The sequence below is a fragment of the Asparagus officinalis genome, chromosome 10 (genome assembly GCF_001876935.1).
Source record: "Asparagus officinalis chromosome 10, Aspof.V1, whole genome shotgun sequence".
Taxonomy (NCBI): domain Eukaryota; kingdom Viridiplantae; phylum Streptophyta; class Magnoliopsida; order Asparagales; family Asparagaceae; genus Asparagus; species Asparagus officinalis.
The window spans coordinates 925,336-943,824 of NC_033803.1; the positions used below are offsets into that span (position 1 = coordinate 925,336).

Sequence of the window (18,489 nt, forward strand, 5' to 3'; positions counted from 1 at the left end):
ACAGCGCCAGAAGGGGCTCGTATCTCACACAGCCCCCAACGGCGAAATCCTTTGGGTTCATCCGGATTTGCTTGAAGATGAACAGTGGACGACACCCACATCAAAGAAGAAGTCAAAAGGCAAGGGAAAGGAGAAGTCCTGCTATGGAGCCTCGGCGATTCCCGAGAAGAACGATGAGGATATAGCAGCTTTATCACTTTCTGATGGAGAACAGGAAGTTTTTGCTACAAGAAGTGGAAACGAGTACCATTATAGGTATCCGGAAACCTCAGATCCAAATGCCAAAACTCTTACGGAGCTGGGGGTAGCCATAACTCCACCAGTAGCAGCTGAAAAACCTCAGAAAGTTGTTAAGCAAAAAGAAAAAGAACCTCAACACAGAGAGGTTCAAATTCCGAAGCAGTCTCGTTTTAGTCGACCGATTGGACGAGACAAACCGGAAAGCTCGAACGCACCATATCGTTTCGACGTTATGGCTCAGCTGGCTAATATCCCAGCAAGAATCACATTGTACGAGTTGCTGCGCCTCTCAAAAGAAACCAGAGAAGCTTTACAAGAAGCTTTGGCTGATTCTGAAGTATTCTTAACTCAGGTCAAGCCAGCTCCTGAAGAGCCAGAATCGTCAGTGCAGCATTGCAATCTGGCAGCCACCAAATTTCCTTGCATTGCTTTCACAAAAGAAGACATGCAAGTCAGGAATTCAAAGCATGATAGACCGTTATATTTTACTGGATATATCGGTTCGAGCATGGTTAACCGGATCCAAGTCGATCCGGGTTCCGCTGTTAGTATCATGCCACTTCGTTTGATGTACCACCTCGGAATTCCCGCCAGCAAGTTAGCCTCCACTGGAACGGTTATCTATGGTTTCAACACAAGCGGGTCACGACCGTTGGGAAAAATCCGGGTGAAGTGTCAACTCGGAGATCTGAAGTCTGAAGTCACCTGCTATGTGATCGATGCGGAGACTTCCTATAACTTACTGTTGGGTCGCCCATGGATCCACGGTAATCTTATAGTTCCCTCCACCCTCCATCAGTGTTTGAAATATGTCGACACTAATGAGGAGGTCAAGACGGTGGTCGCGGATAAGCAACCATTCAAGGGGTTAGAAAATTACTTTACTGACTCCCTTCTTTATGGTGCTGAGTCCGAAACTGAACCATCGGCCCATGGCACGGACAGCGGAGAAGAAGCTGATACCGAAGCCGGGCTCGATTATAGTGAAGGTCTTGTACTAAATGACATTGAACCTCTTGTAATCGATCTTGACGGTGATGAATCGTCGGACGAAAGTTGTAACTGGCAGCTTGCCGATGAAATAATAAATCATGATTTAGAGTACTCGCATTGTCTTGATGATGTAATGCAGAAATTGTACGACGACTCTAGTCTACATATGCCACTTCGTTCGTCTTGTACGGCGACGAAACACCTCCAAAGCTCATCTGGAACAACTATGATCCTACCCGCAAAGGCAGGGGGTGAAAAAGAGATAATCTTTGGAAAAGGGGAATCATCCCCCACTCCAGATCATTTCTTAGATAGTAATTCGGATGAAGAAAAACCCGGGCGACACTTCTCTCGGTATAGTTCTCAAGCGAATGATTATATGATGAGTCGAGGCTATGACCTTTCACTTGGTGAAGGCCTTTATTTTGGTCAAGGTATTAGGGTTCCACCCCGTTCTACCTATGTACCAAAAGGAAAACCAGATAATTACTACAGTCGTAATAGAGGTCTGGGTTATGATTCATCCGAAGACGATTATGGCCAACAAATCATTAACCAATTAATAGATAGGAGCGGACATTCATCCGACACTTCAAATTGGGATTCTGACGTGAGCATTGGTGAAAGATTCAAATCCCTAATGTCGAACATGGCGACGGTTGACCCTTCCACAACAGAAGAAGACGATCAGTTACCTGTTTGGGAAGATCCATGGATGCATTACATGAATATCCAATACGGTGATCGATTTGAGCAAAGAGAACCTCCTACCGAGGATAAAGTGGTTCAAGTTAATATGGGTGACGAAAATAATCCGAAGCCTATATTTATCAGCGGTGATCTCCCGCCAGACGAAAAAGAGGAATTAATTGCCCTCGTTAAAGAGTATATCGACGTTTTCGCATGGAACTACGAAGATATGCCAGGACTCGACCCAAATGTAGCAATGCATACCCTTAACATAAAATCGGATGCTAAACCTGTCAAGCAACAACAAAGACGGTTTCGTCCGCAAATTATGGAGGCAATAGAAGCTGAAGTTAAGAAGCTAATTGACTCGGGTTTTGTCAGAGAGGAACAACATCCTGAATGGTTGGCCAATATCGTTCCAGTCCTCAAAAAGAACGGAAAAATCAGAATCTGTATTGACTTCAGAGATCTGAATACAGCATGCCCCAAGGATGATTTTCCCCTACCGATTACGGACGTCATTATCGACAACACATGCGGGTTTGAAAGAATGTCGTTCATGGATGGATTTTCTGGGTATAATCAAATCAAGATGCATCCGGATGATGAAAAGCATACAGCTTTCAGAACACCTCTTGGCGTCTTTTGTTATACCGTTATGCCTTTCGGTTTGAAGAACGCCGGTGCTACGTATCAACGGGCGATGACGAAGATCTTTCAAGAACACCTTAGGAAGACAGTCGAATGCTACGTTGATGACCTAGTCGTTAAGAGTCGTGATAAAAATGACCACATTAACGATCTAAAGACAATGTTCGAGCTTATGAGAACTCATCAGCTGAAAATGAACCCGACTAAATCCTTCCTGGGAATGTCGAGCGGCAAATTTCTTGGATTCGTCGTCACCACAAAAGGTATTCATATTGATCCTGATAAGGTGAAGGCGATAAACGAACTGCAGCCTCCAAGAAATCTTAAAGAACTCAGAGGATTGCAAGGTCGATTAGCATATATCCGTCGGTTTATATCGAACTTGTCCGGAAAATGTCAACCGTTTTCCAAACTCGCAAAGAAAGGCGTGTCGTTCATTTGGGATGAAGCATGTCAGAAGGCATTCGAAGATATCAAGAAATATCTAGCGAATCCACCTATTCTCGTTGCACCGAAATCGGGCAAGCCGTTTTTGATTTATGTCAAAGCGACGAGCCATTCGTTAAGTGCCTTACTTGCACAAGACGACGATAACGGTCACGAGCAAGCTGTGTATTATCTGAGTCGTACATTGGTAGGAGCTGAGTCTCGTTATCCGATGATTGAGAAGGAATGCCTCGCTTTGGTATTCGCGATTCAGAAAATGCGACATTATTTAGTCGGACAGACGATTTATGTCATTTCCAACATAAATCCCGTCCGAGTGTTCATGACCCAACCGGCTTCCATGAATTGGCGTTTGGCCAGATGGGCTTTACTCTTATCGCAATATGACTTGTACTTCAAACAGCAGAAATCTGTTAAAGGACGAGCTATTTGCGACCTTCTGGCAGAAAACCCTACGAAGGATGTAGTCGAATTGTACGACGACCTGCCAGATGAAACTCACGAAGTTAATACCACCTCACATCAACAAGTGTGGCAATTGTACTTCGATGGGGCTTCCCGATCAACCAACGTGGCAAGTGCACCCGGATGTTCTAAAATCTCCTCAGGAGTGGGGGTCGTTTTAGTTTCCCCGGAAAAGCACGTCTTGCCTAGAGCATATTCACTGACTGAACCATGCTCTAATAACGTGGCTGAATACAATGCATTAATAATCGGACTTAATTTCGCCAAAGAGCTGGGGGTCGAATACCTTGAAGCTTTTGGAGATTCTCAACTGGTGGTTAATCAAATACGAGGAGAGTATGAAGTCAGAAATCGAGACCTGATTCCATACCACCAGGTGGCCATCGAAATAGCAAGCTCGTTTGAAGAATTTTTCATCGAGTACGTTCCGCGTCTCCAAAATACATACGCGGATGCATTGGCAGCATTGTCAGTATCCTTGGCTCAACCTCCCGAAACAGAGCAATTAATTACAGTGAGGACTCATCAGCTTATTGTTCCAATCTACGATTCGAATGCTAAAGAGGTATACTCAACTGGAGTTGAACCCGAAGTTCGAGATTGGCGTTTTCCTATTATTGACTACGTCTTACATGGTATATTACCTGAAGATGTAAGAGAAAGGGAATCGATTCGGCGAAGAGCGCCGAGATTTTATTACAATGCCACATCGCAAACGTTGTATCGACGAGCTTATGATGGTCTTTTACTTCGTTGTCTATCCAGTAAAGAAGCGGAACAAGCACTCAAAGAGGCACATAATGGGATATGCGGTGCACATCAGCCCGGTCCTAAACTCTGCGACCGACTTAGGAGAATCGGATATTATTGGCCAACTATGGTGAAAGACGCAGTCGATTACGCACGACAATGTGTAGTGTGTCAATTGCATGCAAATTATATGCACATACCCCCTGAATATCTGCATCCTTCGGCGACATCGTGGCCGTTTGAAACTTGGGGAATGGATATAGTAGGTCCTATTTTTCCACCTTCGGTTAAAGGGGACCGTTTCATTCTGGCAATCACCGATTATTTCTCGAAATGGGCAGAAGCAGTTCCACTTAGAGAAGTAAAGACGACCAATGTCATCAAATTTATCAAACACCATATCATATATCGGTACGGTGTGCCAAGGCGAATAGTGCACGACAACGGTCCTCAGTTCGTGAGCAACGCATTCATCAAGTTCTGCGGTAAATTCGGGATTAAAGACGTTTCGTCGACTGCTTATAATCCTACAGCTAACGGATTGGCCGAAGCTTTTAACAAGACTATCATCAAAATCCTGGCAAAATTGGTGAAAACCAATAAGCGAGATTGGGATGACAAACTCGGCGAAGCTCTCTGGGCTTATCGTACGACCGTCCGCACGCCTACCGGAGCCACCCCGTATGCTTTAACGTATGGGTGTGAAGCCGTTCTTCCATTGGAAGTGCAGATTCCTTCTCTCCGTATCGCTCTCGTAACGGGAATGACGACGGAAGAACATCATCAGAAACGTCTCGAGGAATTAGAGATGTTAGATGAGAAACGCTTGGAAGCTCAACAACAAATCGAGTTTTATCAAGCTAGAATTTCTCGGGCTTTCGATAAAAAGGTCCGACGACGAAGCTTTAAAGAAGGAGATCTAGTTCTCGCCGTTCGAAGACCTATGATTCTCACTTCTAAGAAGAAAGGCAAATTTGAACCTAAATGGGAAGGACCGTTTGTGATAGAAACAGTCTATTCGAACGGTGCATATCGCCTGGTTACCCAAGATGGCAACAAATTGATGATGCCAATAAATGGGAAGTTCCTGAAAAAATATTATCCGTAATATATTCAGGATAACCTGTGTAAAGCGGGAAGTTCCTAGAGAATCCTATATAGGATATTTCAGGATAACCCGAGATCAGTTCACTATTTTAAATGAGAAGCTGGTCATTTGAATAAAAAAAGTCCGACGACGAAGCTTTAAAGAAGGAGATCTAGTTCTCGCCGTTCGAAGACCTATGATTCTCACTTCTAAGAAGAAAGGCAAATTTGAACCTAAATGGGAAGGACCGTTTGTGATAGAAACAGTCTATTCGAACGGTGCATATCGCCTGGTTACCCAAGATGGCAACAAATCGATGATGCCAATAAATGGGAAGTTCCTGAAAAAATATTATCCGTAATATATTCAGGATAACCTGTGTAAAGCGGGAAGTTCCTAGAGAATCCTATATAGGATATTTCAGGATAACCCGAGATCAGTTCACTATTTTAAATGAGAAGCTGGTCATTTGAATAATTCACTGTTCTTTTACAACTTTTGTTGAGATGAGATTTAATGATAGTTAATCTTTCCTCAGCAAAACCTTGTAATATAATCATGGAAGATGAGATTTGATGATCTGTAATCTCACGCTATGAAACCCCCATCGGTCGGATTGATCAACGATCATCAGTATGTATCAGTCGACAGATTATTTCGTGTCAAATTCTTATGTTTAAAATCAAAATTTCCCACCGATTAGTTTGTGCAAATCAACAAACTCATTGTTATTTGCACCCTACTCCTATATTTCCCACCGAGTAGTTTGTGCAAATCAACAAACTCATTGTTATTTGCACCCTACTCCTATTCCTCACTTGGTCAAACCTTTAAACAGTTAGGACCAAAGCCAAAATCCCCTCTCGATTCGTTCCATGAACGAGAGGTCCACAAATTGAGCGATCAAACCTTCCTACAGTTAGGATCGCCTCAAAATTCCCACTTGGTCAAACCTTACTACAGTTAGGACCACAACCAAAATCTCCTTTCGATTCATTTTTGCGAACGAAAGGTTTACTTTTGAATTGAGTAATCAAACCTTATGACAGTTAGGGTTATTCAAACCAATCCATTTTCTCTAAGTGAAGATTCCACTGTGAGTTTCCTTTTCATCAGGAGATAGAATATAAAATTCTCCCTCTCCGATTCTGGGTTTATCTCTACCAACAAACAAGAGACCAGGAGATAGAATATAAAATTCTTCCTCTCCGATTCTGGGTTCATCTCTACCAACAAACAAGAGACCAGGAGATAGAATATAAAATTCTTCCTCTCCGAGTATGGGTTTATCTCTACCAACAAACAAGAGATTGAGAAATGGAATATACAATTCTTTTTCTCTCCGATTTTGGGTTCGTTGTCCTATATAGGAAATGCAACCTATTCACACTTTGAAATCCATGTTGTTCACACATGGGGGATGTTATCTCTATCCCTTATTAGAGATAAGCCTACATCTAACACATGTAGCCTACATATTCAACAGTGTAGTTCAAAGTCTAAAAGAGTTTAATTCTTTTAGCGCAACGTTATATGTGAAACGGACTTAGATAATTCACATACTAGCCCGATTCAAACGGTAATCGGTAAAGGTATATCAAATCCGTTGATGGCTGAGGATTTGCCAAAAATCCTATAAGTATTATGGTTATTTATTCTAAATAAGAATGAGTAATCATAAAAAAAAAAAAAACCTCAATGAGCAAAAAGATTCAATATAATGAGCAAAAAGGTTTACTATGTTGACCAAGAATTTTCAAACAAAGCTACAAAAATATATGTCCTCCAATTACAAAAGTTTATACTGACTAATCTGATTTTCAAGTTTTGACAGCTCTAACGCACGAGCCTGTTCAAGCTCAGCTGCCAATTTGATTTTAAAAGCTTCTTCGTCAACGTTGTGAAGCGCGGCGACCTCTTGTTCCTTTTCAGCAATCATTTGGTCTTGAAGGTTCAGTTGCTGTAATAAGTTGCCTTCAGTGTGAATTTCCCGCTTCAACTCGGACTCCAAGACATCATGAGCATCCTTGGCCATTGCAAGTTCCTCCTCTAAGCGAGCTATTTCCGCTCGACTCGATTTTATATCTCGGCGTAGGTTGACCTTGGCTTGTGTCCTTTTGCCAATATTCACCCTAAGCTGATGACTGTGGGCTCTTAACTGTTGGAGTTCAGAGTTGGCAGATTCTTGAGAATTACGCCACGCTTGCAGCCTGGATTCCATATGAGAAGCGATGTAAAAAGGTACGCCTTTGGTGCGAAGAGTTTGTCCTTAAAAACTTCTTCTGCTTCTTTGTTCGAAAGGCATCGGAGTAATAAACCATCGTATTCCCTACGGTATAACGTATGGGTCTCGGCATTATAAAAGAATCTTGGCGCTCTTCGGCGAATTGATTCCCTTTCTTTTACGTCTTCTGGCAAAATACCATACTGGACGTAGTCAATGATGGGAAAGCGCCAATCTCGGGGCTCAGACCCAATTTGAGTTGAATTCACCTCCTTGGCGTTTACGTTTCCGTCATCTTCCTCTTCGATATCCCTACTGTATATGGGTACGCAGAGTTGATGCGTCCGTACTGTGACTAAAAGCTCAGTTTCGGGAGGCTGTGCCAGTGATACCGCTAGTGCCGCCAGTGCATCTGCATAAGCGTTCTGAAGACGAGGGATATATTCAATGAAGAATTCTTCAAAAGATTCTGCCATTTTGATGGCTTCCTGGTGGTACGGAATTAGGTCTGGATTCCTGACTTCATATTCTCCGCGAACTTGGTTGACTATCAACTGAGAGTCTCCAAAAGCTTCGAGATATTCGACCCCCAGCTCTTTGGCGAAACTGAGTCCAATGAGAAGTGCATTGTACTCGGCCACGTTATTGGAACACGGATCAGTCAATGAATAAGCTCGGGGCATTACATGTTTTCCCGGGGAGATTAAGACGACTCCGACTCCAGAGGAGACGGTGGGACATCCCGGGGTTATTACCCTATTAACTGCTCTTGAAGCACCATCAAAATATAATTGCCATACTTGCTAGTGCGATGTAGTGTTAACCTCGTGGGTTTCATCCGGCAAGTCATCATATACTTCTGCCGCATATGGTCCGATTCATTCATTTCTCGGATTTCTCTTCCGAGAGGAGAAAGATCAGTACCTGTGTCCGCAGCTGATGGATCAACGTCAGGAGTGGGTGGAACGTCAGCTGGTCCTTCTTTCAGAACATCTTGCATTTGCTGGACGAAGCTGGTCTCCTCAGTCTCCATACCTCCAGGAGAAGCAGCTCCAACTCGATATTCTCCCTCTTCTTGACTCTCTACAGAAATTGGAAATGAAATGAGTTCAAGCACAAAAAAAAATGTAAGAGAGATAAAAATAAATAATTACCTAGTTCATCAGAAAAAACATTACGACCAGAAGTATCTTCTACGGCAGGAAGATGAACGCGCGGTTTAGAAGCAGCTTTCTTTTGTTTCTTCGGTGGATGTGCTTCAGGACCTTCGTGACGACGTTTGGTGCGTAATTCAGTTCTGGGAGGAATCTGGGTTTGAGCTTGAGTGGAAGGTCGTGATCTTTGTCGACGAGCAAGAGGCACTTCATCCTCTTCATCCTCTTCGTCCCCACTGAGAACGTCTACCGTCAGTCATCCGGTTAGGATAGGTCATGACGACCCTCTCTCCCCGTTTTCTCGAAGTAGCTTGTGATTGAGTAGGAGCAACAGATGGGCACACAAGTCCTCTTTCAAAGAAAGAATCAGAAAGACCCGCTCTTTCATCAGAACTTGAGCTAGTCTCACCCGCCTCCTCGGAAGTCTCCGTCTCCTCAGAGTCAAATTCTTCTTCACTACCAACTGAGCGAGCCGGTTCTTTTCCTTTCCTTGATGATTCAGCAGCCTCTTTTCCTCGAGGCGACATCACAGCTTCGCGAGGCAGTTCTGCTGCTTGCCGTGGAGCTATTTCTTCCTCTGAGTCTGATATCCTCCTACGTCGAGTGACAATATTGGTAGCTATCAACCATTTACAAAAGAGGAAAGTCATCCGTAGAGGCGGCGTCTCTAAGGGGAGATCAAATTCAACATTGGTGCAGCCGGCAATGCTCCAAAACCAAGCTCTCGCCCCGTCGATAAGTCCACCTCGAAAGCTGAGGTGACGATTCGGGTTGCCGATGTATATCTGATCATACCCGAACTGACGGGCGAATCGACATGGAAGATAGGGTTCGATGTGGCAAACATCCCTTATCCTGAACAACAGATATCCAGGTCGAATATTCATCAACCATCTGAAGCACCCGACATCCAAAATGGTACGATTCTGCCTTGGGTCTTCAGCATCCACTAAGGTAGTGTTGTAAGTACCGGAGAACTGAGGGAAGCAAGGAAAAAATTCCCAACATTTGTGAATTTTAAACTGCCTCGTTATGTCCGGCTCTCGATGTTTGCTCCATTTGCAATTCTCGAGATTTTGCAACAGAGGGACACTAAGATCTACCGTATCAGGAGCCTCCATTAAATCTGGTCGATGAAGTACCAACCAGGCCATTAAGTAAGTATAGGGCAGCTCCAGCTTCGGAACGGACAGGCTGGCGGAAGGTTTCTTTTTCTCCTGGGTAAATGCGGAGATTAGTTGCCGCAATCCACTATGAATATCGGCCACCATAGCGGGAAGCAAAGATAATTTGCGACCTGTAGCCAGCTGGACGGCCGGATACAACACTTCCATTGGCATCGCATCTGCGGATTGATGGGGAACTACACATCTCTTTAACCATAAGGCTAGAAAACCTGCCAGCAGAGCAGTAGGGCTAATCGGAACACCAGCTTGCCACAGATAAGAGCGGAACTTAGTGCCGTGCAAAAATCCATCTTCTGAGCGCGAAGTATAAGAATGCGCGTTGGTTTTCTCTAACAAACGGTTAATTTCATCCGTACTCAAGGGAGACAATCCGCACACATCTGCCGAACGGACATCCAGATTCTTGAAGAGATAATCAGCGAATTGTTTTAAACTGACTTGAGGAGACTTCTTTCTGGCTTTGGGCTCCATCTCGGCCATGGCTATATGATAATGACAGGTCAATTCCCATAGAGTGTCATAGGTCGCAGTCGAGCTATCTTTCATCTTAATCAGCTGATTGGTGGTCGGAAAGAACTCTTGATATGGGACATCGCCCATAGGCAAAGCAGACACTTGCATCATTTCATGCAGTGGTAGTCCAAGTTCCCCGTTCTTGGTAAAGAATGTATTGGTGTCCGGGTTGTAGATCTCGAACAAACAAAGGAAATGACTTACACTGCTCTGCAAGCCATGCATGGTGGCACGAATCGGGACATCCAACCCTAATCCTGCTAATTCTCGCCCAAAACGTTTCAACACATATTGGGTCATCCTGGTCCACCACCACTTGTTCCCAGAATAATGGACCCATCCATAACACCTGAAAGTCTCTCTGGGCAATCTTTTTCCTGCTGCCGCTAACCGGTTCTTCACAGTGTTGGCTTGCACTATCTTTTCGTTCTGAGGAATATTGTCTTGTCCTAAGACACCCGGATGAAGTCCTCTCACATGAGCTCTTTCACTGGAACCTGGAGTTGCTTCCTTTCCAATGAAACCACAATGAATGTGCTCGTGGTTTTCGGTTAATTTCCAGAACATCTCTCGTCCAACTGATAGGTTCCTGAACATTAACAGTGAATGATCCCGAGGGATAAAAGGCAGATATAAGAATGATGATCCACTCTGGTGCAACCATTGCGCAGGCTGGCAGAAAGCAATCTTCGGATCTTTTACCGAGTCACCAAATAAGAAATCTGGCTTCCTTATGCATTGATTCGAGTCTTGCTCCGAGATCAAGGGCGCATCTGTGATTAATCGTCGTAGAACACGACAACTACCTCGCTGGATTAATTCACTATCACTTCCGTTATAATCAGATTTAAACTGGGGAGAGAATTCAATTAACGGGATCCCCTCGTAATAAGAGTGGGTCACGCTACTCCGGCCAGTAATCACATCAGCAGTAAATGTGGTAGAAGGAAATCGGACTGATAAAAGAGGCATACACATAAATGGTGTAAGTGTCATCCTAAGATTTTAGAGAAAAAACGGTATATCTCATTCTATAAGATATAGTCGTTATCTCATAACAGGTGTGACGATTTTCTATCCACCATATGTATAAAGGAGGTATGCGGGCATTATAACGGCATACCAAAACCTTTCAATACATATGGGATGATGTAAAATTGCCCCTGTGTATTATGAAGTGTGTTTTGTCAAAGCAAAACAAACACTTTTAAGCGTCGATCCCCTCAAAGGAGGATACCGGCTCTTCTCGAAGGTACCTCAAAGGATACAAACGAGGATCTGCAAGCAAATACAGGTGCATATATATATGGAATTTACGAAATACAGTATTTAAACTCGTAAAAGGATGAAAAAGGTATACCTCCACGTGAGGGTGCAGCAGGGGCAGCCTCCTCGGGGCTCTGAACAGGTGGATGGCTTCGGGTTCCTCGAGCTCTACGTGGCGACATGATGAGTATGTGATCTGCAAGGAAGCCCAACGAAAAAGTCAGGATTTTGAGCAAGAAATCAACCAAAATATCACCAAATATGGCCGAAATAATACATGCACAGTCACAGTTGAAAAAAAATCAGAATTTTGGAGAGCATGCACAGTCCCAGTTGAAGAAAATCAAGATTTTGAAGAAAAGATGCGAACAGACCTTTGAAATCCAAGTGAAATCTCTTCAAATCGAAGCACCACCCAAGCACCACCCAAGTCGGCAACAAAGAGGTGAAGAACTGGTCGAAAATCGCTCGAAAATCGCCCAAGAATCGCCTGAAAATCGCAAAAAATCGACGTGAAAAACCCTAAAAACCCTAAGTCCCGACTTATATAGCAGCCGGGCGAGACAGGAAACTCTGTCTCGCTGAGCGAGACAGACAACTCTGTCTCGCCGAGCGAGACAGAAAACACTGTCTCGCCCAGCGAGACAGAAAACACTGTCTCGCCCAGCGAGACAGAAAACACTGTCTCGCCCAGCGAGACAGAAAACACTGTCTCGCCCAGCGAGACAGAAAACACTGTCTCGCCTAGCGAGACAGAAAACTCTGTCTCGCCGAGCGAGACAGTAAACTTTTCTGTTTTGCACTATGGAACAGTGGAATACTCCAATGGGTACACGAGTCTAAACTGTATTCCCACCCTCAACAGGAAGTTTCTGGAGAATATTAATCTGAATATTCTTAAAGATAACCTGAGGAATTCTCAATGGATATACCAATTCAATGGTAAATGCTGAATTCATAAGAGCAAGTATCGACTTCAATTCAAGATCTCGACAACGGTCAAGCGATAAACGCGACGCCGGGAGAATGTTAGCTATTCTACGAAGAACTGGATAGACTAACAGCAGAAGAGGTTAAACATTGAAGCTATTTACAAGTCCTTTCATACGATCTATTCAGCCAAGCATTGAAGGGATCGTAAGTAAAATCTATCTTATCCAAAGTATCCCATGCTCCTCTATAAAAGAATGAGTCTGGAATACTTTGGAGGGGGTATCTGTAGGCGTCAAAAAATGCTAATAGATATCCCAAGCATAGAGAAGATCACTCAAAAATTCACAAGAAAGGATTTCATACTGTTTTGGAAAAATCAAAACAAGTATGAACTGTCTCGCCAGCGAGACAGTCTTTGCTGTCTCGCCAGCGAGACAGTGTTGAAATAGTCAAAACTACATTTGTAACTGCCCTACACGTGTCCATTAACTGCCAAGGGACGTGGGAAACATCATGGGCGAAAATCACGTGGATAACTGCCAAAATAACGGAGTTTGAAACGTGGAAGAACAGTTACAGCGAGAAACTGCCATTTTCCGAGACAGCATTTACTGTCTCGCTGAGCGAGACAGCAAATTTACTGTCTCGCGGGTCGAGACAGCAAACGCTGTCTCGCCCAGCGAGACAGTAAACACTGTCTCGCCGTACTGACTTCTTCGATTGTTAAGTTTTTGCAGTTACAGACCCTTGAGGCTATAAATACCCCCCTAGGGTCACTTCTGACGAGGATCGAGCATTTGTTAGAGCATTCCAGAGCAGAGAGAGCAGAGATTTGGGTTCTTTTCTTGCAACGCCTTGAAATTAAGCTTTGACTTGATTTTAAGAAGAACGACTATCTTACTTCGATAAGATATCGTTTCAATTTCTACTTCGATAACGAAGTTAGAATCATAAGCCCCCTCTTCACGATCTGTGAATCGGCGGTCCACGAACCAAAGCGTTCCCGGCACAGGCAAAGTCCCACGAAAACGAGAATTGATAGACGATTTTCGTGTTTGTTTCTCAAGAGTTGTAATTTTTGATTTGTTGTGTAGAAAAAATCTTATAAAAAGATTATTCTTTCGAATTTGTTGTAATCGAACAAAGTTATAATGAATTCCACAGCAGCGACTTTTGAACCAAACAACTGTATGAGAAAAAAATAATGGTCCCTTTGCACACATGAGCTTAACATGCAAATGAAATGCCAAGACACAGCCAGTACTTAAACATTAAGCTTGCATGTATGGTATGTTGGTCCATAACTCATGGTCCAGGTCCTATTGCTATCAAATTTATTCATAATATATATATATATCCATGTTTGTATTTGTCAATCCCAAATTTTAATATACCATGCATTGTCCGTTGGAGTACTATTTCACACTTACTCAAGAAATATTCCAAGTCAAAACAAAGTTTTCTCCCTCCTCATAAGGCTATGTATTTGATTAGAACAATGTCATAAATCAAAATGTTGAGTTTGTTATAATGCTACATGGGCATAAAGATGTATATGTAGATTTGACTACCTCTTATGCTTGTCTTTTTTTACTTTTCCTTGAACAATTGATCATAAGTTAAAACTTCAAGTTTTATTCTGAATTAAAATACTCTCGGATCGGATTGGGTTTGGCAACCCCCTATTCTCCTCGATCAACCAGTTCTGGTCTAAGAGAAAGGTGATTCAAAACAAAACAAGTACCTTGGCTATCTAAAATTAGTATTGTCTCTCTTCCCACCAGCATCAACCACTGCCTCTCTATCTGTTCTGACAAGTCCCTCCACTCATCCGTTAGACTTCTCTGGGGCTTCAGTTTTCCTACGGTTTGTTGGATCATTTGGAAAGCTAGGAATGACTTCATCTTCTCTAATAAGTCCTCTACGCCTTAGCATATCATCAACAAGGCTGTTCATTTTCTTCTTTTCTGGACAGGTGCCTCCTCTTCCAAGATAGCTAGTAAGTTGAACAAGCTCATCTTCAGCTCGGGGCTCCCCGATATTGCAGAATCAAGTGCAGATAGCAATGGTCTTCCAATCCCTCATGGATAGTGGCCTCCTTGTTAGCGGTTCTTTTCTTTTTTGTTTTTTCAGATTCAGATTTGGTTATACCCTGCTCTTTGTAGTTTCTGTTTGATGTTTTGTTTTGGATCTCTTCATAGAGACATCTTTTGGTGATTTGGTCTAATACCCTCCAACTCGGAGGATGTTTTGTTTTGGATCTCTTCATAGAGACATCTTTTGGTGATTTGGTCTAATACCCTCCAACTCGGAGTCTCGGGCCAAATCACTTTGGTCTAATACCCTCCAACTCGGAGTCTCGGGCCAAATCACAATCAGATATCTTTTGTAAAAACTCTTTTTTTGGTTTATATATACATGATAGGGCAGTATGCCTTATTTTCATTCAAAAAAAAAAAACTAGCGTAACGAAAAATAAATTTATAGAGCAATATGGATAGAGGGTTTGGCGACCCCCTTTCCCGATAGGATGCACATGCGGATTTGCTTAAGAATGTTAAAGTTTGTTATAATGCTTCATGGCCATAGAGGTACATATGTAGATTTGCTACAAAACCAGTAAAGCTAGAACTAGCCTAACAAAAAAATCAATTTAATTATGTTCTGATTTAATTTTTCGTGAATTGGTTTTATTCCACCGAACCACACTTTAAGTGAGAGTTGTCAAATAGACTTTTTTTTCTATTTGTGTATGCGTAGTATGACATGCGTTAAAACATTAGGGGGAAAAGTGGGGTCTAGATGCTTCCATTCCGAGCTGAAGATACACATGTTGCCTTTTCTTTCCACTGGTGAGAGGTCCACATCACATGCATGGAACCAGGGAACAGAAAGAGCACCACACAACAAATCAAAAAACTAAATGCATTAACTACTTTGGTAGGGGCTCCCTTTGATTCTAGTGCTCCCTCTACATTGTGGAATGAAGAAAAAAAAGAAATATACATTTACCCCTCCATTATCCAATGCCCTGCACACCTAAACCATAGCTCCCTTTGTCACTAGTATTCTTTTAGGGGCTGTTTGGTTTGCTGAGAAACTAAGAAAAGGAAATTAAAACACCCGGCACACCTACGTGAAGGTGTTTGATTTCCTTTTCTTGTGTTTGGTTGAGAGAGGGAAAAAAAACATCGTGCATGTGAGAGCCACCCACTAATAAGATGATAATGTCATGGTCCCCAAATTTAAGGAAACTCATTTTTTCCCAAAAAGTCATGAAATGTGCTTGAAAAACATGAAAATGTGCCACACAACCTATTTCCCATGAATAATCTCCCAAACTTAGATTCTGTTCGATGACATTCTACCGATGAGATTAGCTTGGGGATTAATAAGAGGTAAAAAGGATAAGAAAAATTCTTCAATGACCCAAAATATGAGACCAATAGGGGGGGACAAGTGAGGTGTCCCCCTCCTATTGGATAATGAGTTGGCCATCATTAATGGTGGTCAACTCATTATCCAATAAGAGGGGGACACATCACTTGTCCCCTCTATTGGTCCCATATTTTGGGTCCCTGTAGCAAAGCTCAAAGGATAATACTGTTTAGTTCCCTCGCGGCATTAATGACATCCCACTGGGAGTCTTGCCCCCTTGTGTGTATGTCTGTGATATTGGTGTATATACCAAGAAATTATTAAGAGAGATGAGCAAGCGAGGCTTTTTGTCTTCTGCCATCAATTTGGGGGTTTATTGCAAGGATTCAATTAATATCAGCTCTTGAATTCATGGGGAAAGTAGAGCGACGTCGTTTGAAAAAGTGATTTATGTAGAGGAGGAGTTTTGAGGGTACGACAGCGTAGACCTCAGAAGCATTCCATGCCTATTTAATGGGGCTTTGGTTCCCCAGATTGTCAGGAATCTTGCACAAAAGTCCAGGGTAAATCTAATCAAGCTAAAACCATATTTAATGCGATGTAATACTGCAACGCATGTGCTGCTCTCTGGTGTTACCTGGAGCAAAAGAGAAATTATCACTGATTTCTATCTACTCCCCGGTCAGTACATTTCAAATCATATTTCTTTTATCAAAATGATACATCGAGAAGTCAAGAATTCTTCTCTGCGTTTGGTACATCAAGCAGTTAATGAACAGACGTCATTGGAAAGTAAACCATCACGACTACAATCATACAATGCTAGTGGTCTTTGTACCACCTTTTGAGGGGTGACCTACGTACGTATCTTTCCAAGAGTTGAAAGAGGACAAACTTATTAGCTGGGTCAACACGTAAAAAGAAATCTTCGTGAGCAAAATACATGAACAAATGACCTCTGCCCCTCTCTCAAATCACAGTCATACTCGTGAACTATGATGCACGGATACGGATATGGGACACGAATACGACACGGACACGGATACGAGATACGACAAAATCCAAAAAAAATAGGATACGGGGATACGGCAAGGATTTTAAAAAAAATATTATTATATATAGAAAAATTTATAAAATTCAACTAACAATCTAAAATATGAATCTATCACAAAATAACAAGTTTGTAAACAAAAAGTACCTCAAGATGAAGTGGAAGTTGAGAGATTGAGAGAGAGGATTAGGGTTAGGGTTAGGGTTTTTTCTTATTTTTTTCATTTGAGTCAGCTGAGGATCGAATCGAACGGGAGATTTGAGAAATAGGGATGGGTTTTTTAATCGAACGGTTCGGGTTGGATTTTAACAACCAAACCCGCAATCCAAATGAAACGGTCTTCGGCGAATCCGAGCCGTGTCCGAGCTCCTTTGACCGTGTCCGAGCCCAATTTAACCGTTGACCCGTGTCGGACACGGATTGACCGTGTCCGACACGTGTCATGCACGTGTCGTGACGAATCCGTGTCCGATTCGAGTCGGACACGGATCCGTGGCCTCCGGGGGCGAATCCGTGCTTCAGAGCTCGTGAAGAGTATGATTCTAACAAATTATATATCGTTGCAATCAGGCATGTAACTGACCCCAACATATGATTCATGCGGATAGAACTGCTTGTGCTCTAAACAGTCAATGGCCTATTTGTCTCAGGAAGGACCAATTCAATCTCTGCCACACCTTTCCTAAAGGCAAGTAGAGCTGACCTACATATACCAACTTGGTTGCTGTATACGAAATGTATATCATCACAACCAGTCAGCCAACAGGTATCGTAAAGCTCCATACAACTGAAAGTATCGGTAAATCCTAAGATCAGGAACGAGAACATTCACAGGGAGTACAAAAGACGAATCGGGAAAAAAAGAGCAAAGCAAATAAGTAAAATAGGCAATCCAGTTACCAAGTATATTGCTTCACACAATACATTTGAGAGAATTCACAACAAAGCAACATAACTGGTAGCGCTAAGAGATCAAAAAAATGTCTCAAAACGATATATAAAGCAATACAAAGATACATTGTCGACAAGTTCTTTCATCATGGCATTCAAAACAACATATCCCGAATCCCCACTACATAACCATCCATTTCACAGAAGTTGCTGCTAGTTTTGACGCTAAGGTGAAATTAGCTATTCATGCTTTTATCACACAAGGACGGAAAAAGGGAAAATGACGCAAAACCTATCTAACCTGAAACTAAGCCTGCCTGAAATTATTCAGTCAGGAACCCCATGATCTGGCGGAGATGCATTCTTCAACTCTCAGAGGTCCGCATGAAGCTTCGGGCATGTAATGCCGCCTTCGGAGGCGGTAACTGCAGAAGACAGACAAAACCAATTTAATTTACAGGATAGAAGTAGATAGTTCTGGAAATAAGACTTTCTTAACCTCTAAATATCAGCAACACTTTCCTTAATATTGTTTTTTTTCCTTTTTTATTCTTTTTTTTTGGTGGGGG

General features: G+C 42.6%; 2 protein-coding genes across 2 annotated transcripts in view; both read right to left on the minus strand.

Moving 5' to 3' along the window:
- Positions 7,478–12,055, minus strand: LOC109825387. Its single transcript, XM_020392242.1, has 4 exons — positions 12,042–12,055; positions 8,952–11,863; positions 8,472–8,630; positions 7,478–7,533 (listed from the first exon to the last, which is right to left on the minus strand). Exons 2-4 carry the CDS (start codon positions 11,395–11,397, stop codon positions 7,478–7,480), a joined length of 2,661 nt encoding a protein of 886 aa, XP_020247831.1. The 5' UTR covers positions 11,398–11,863; positions 12,042–12,055.
- LOC109825114 (inactive poly [ADP-ribose] polymerase RCD1) overlaps positions 18,000–18,489 on the minus strand; it is a 12,186-nt gene continuing 11,696 nt past the window's right edge. The window contains exon 7 of the mRNA XM_020391848.1: positions 18,000–18,345. Within this exon, the coding sequence (XP_020247437.1) occupies positions 18,286–18,345 (60 nt within the window). The 3' untranslated portion in view covers positions 18,000–18,285. The remainder of the gene's footprint in view (positions 18,346–18,489) is intronic.

Excerpts from the sequence above, each read along its gene's own strand:
- LOC109825387 (XM_020392242.1), bottom strand. The coding sequence starts at position 11,397 with ATGACACTTACACCATTTATGTGTATGCCTCTTTTATCAGTCCGATTT. Across the intron at positions 8,631-8,951 it reads TCCTAACCGGATGACTGACG|AGAGTCAAGAAGAGGGAGAA; the intron begins GTAGACGTTCTC and ends CAATTTCTGTAG. Across the intron at positions 7,534-8,471 it reads TCCATCAGCTGCGGACACAG|GCTGCAAGCGTGGCGTAATT; the intron begins GTACTGATCTTT and ends TATGGAATCCAG.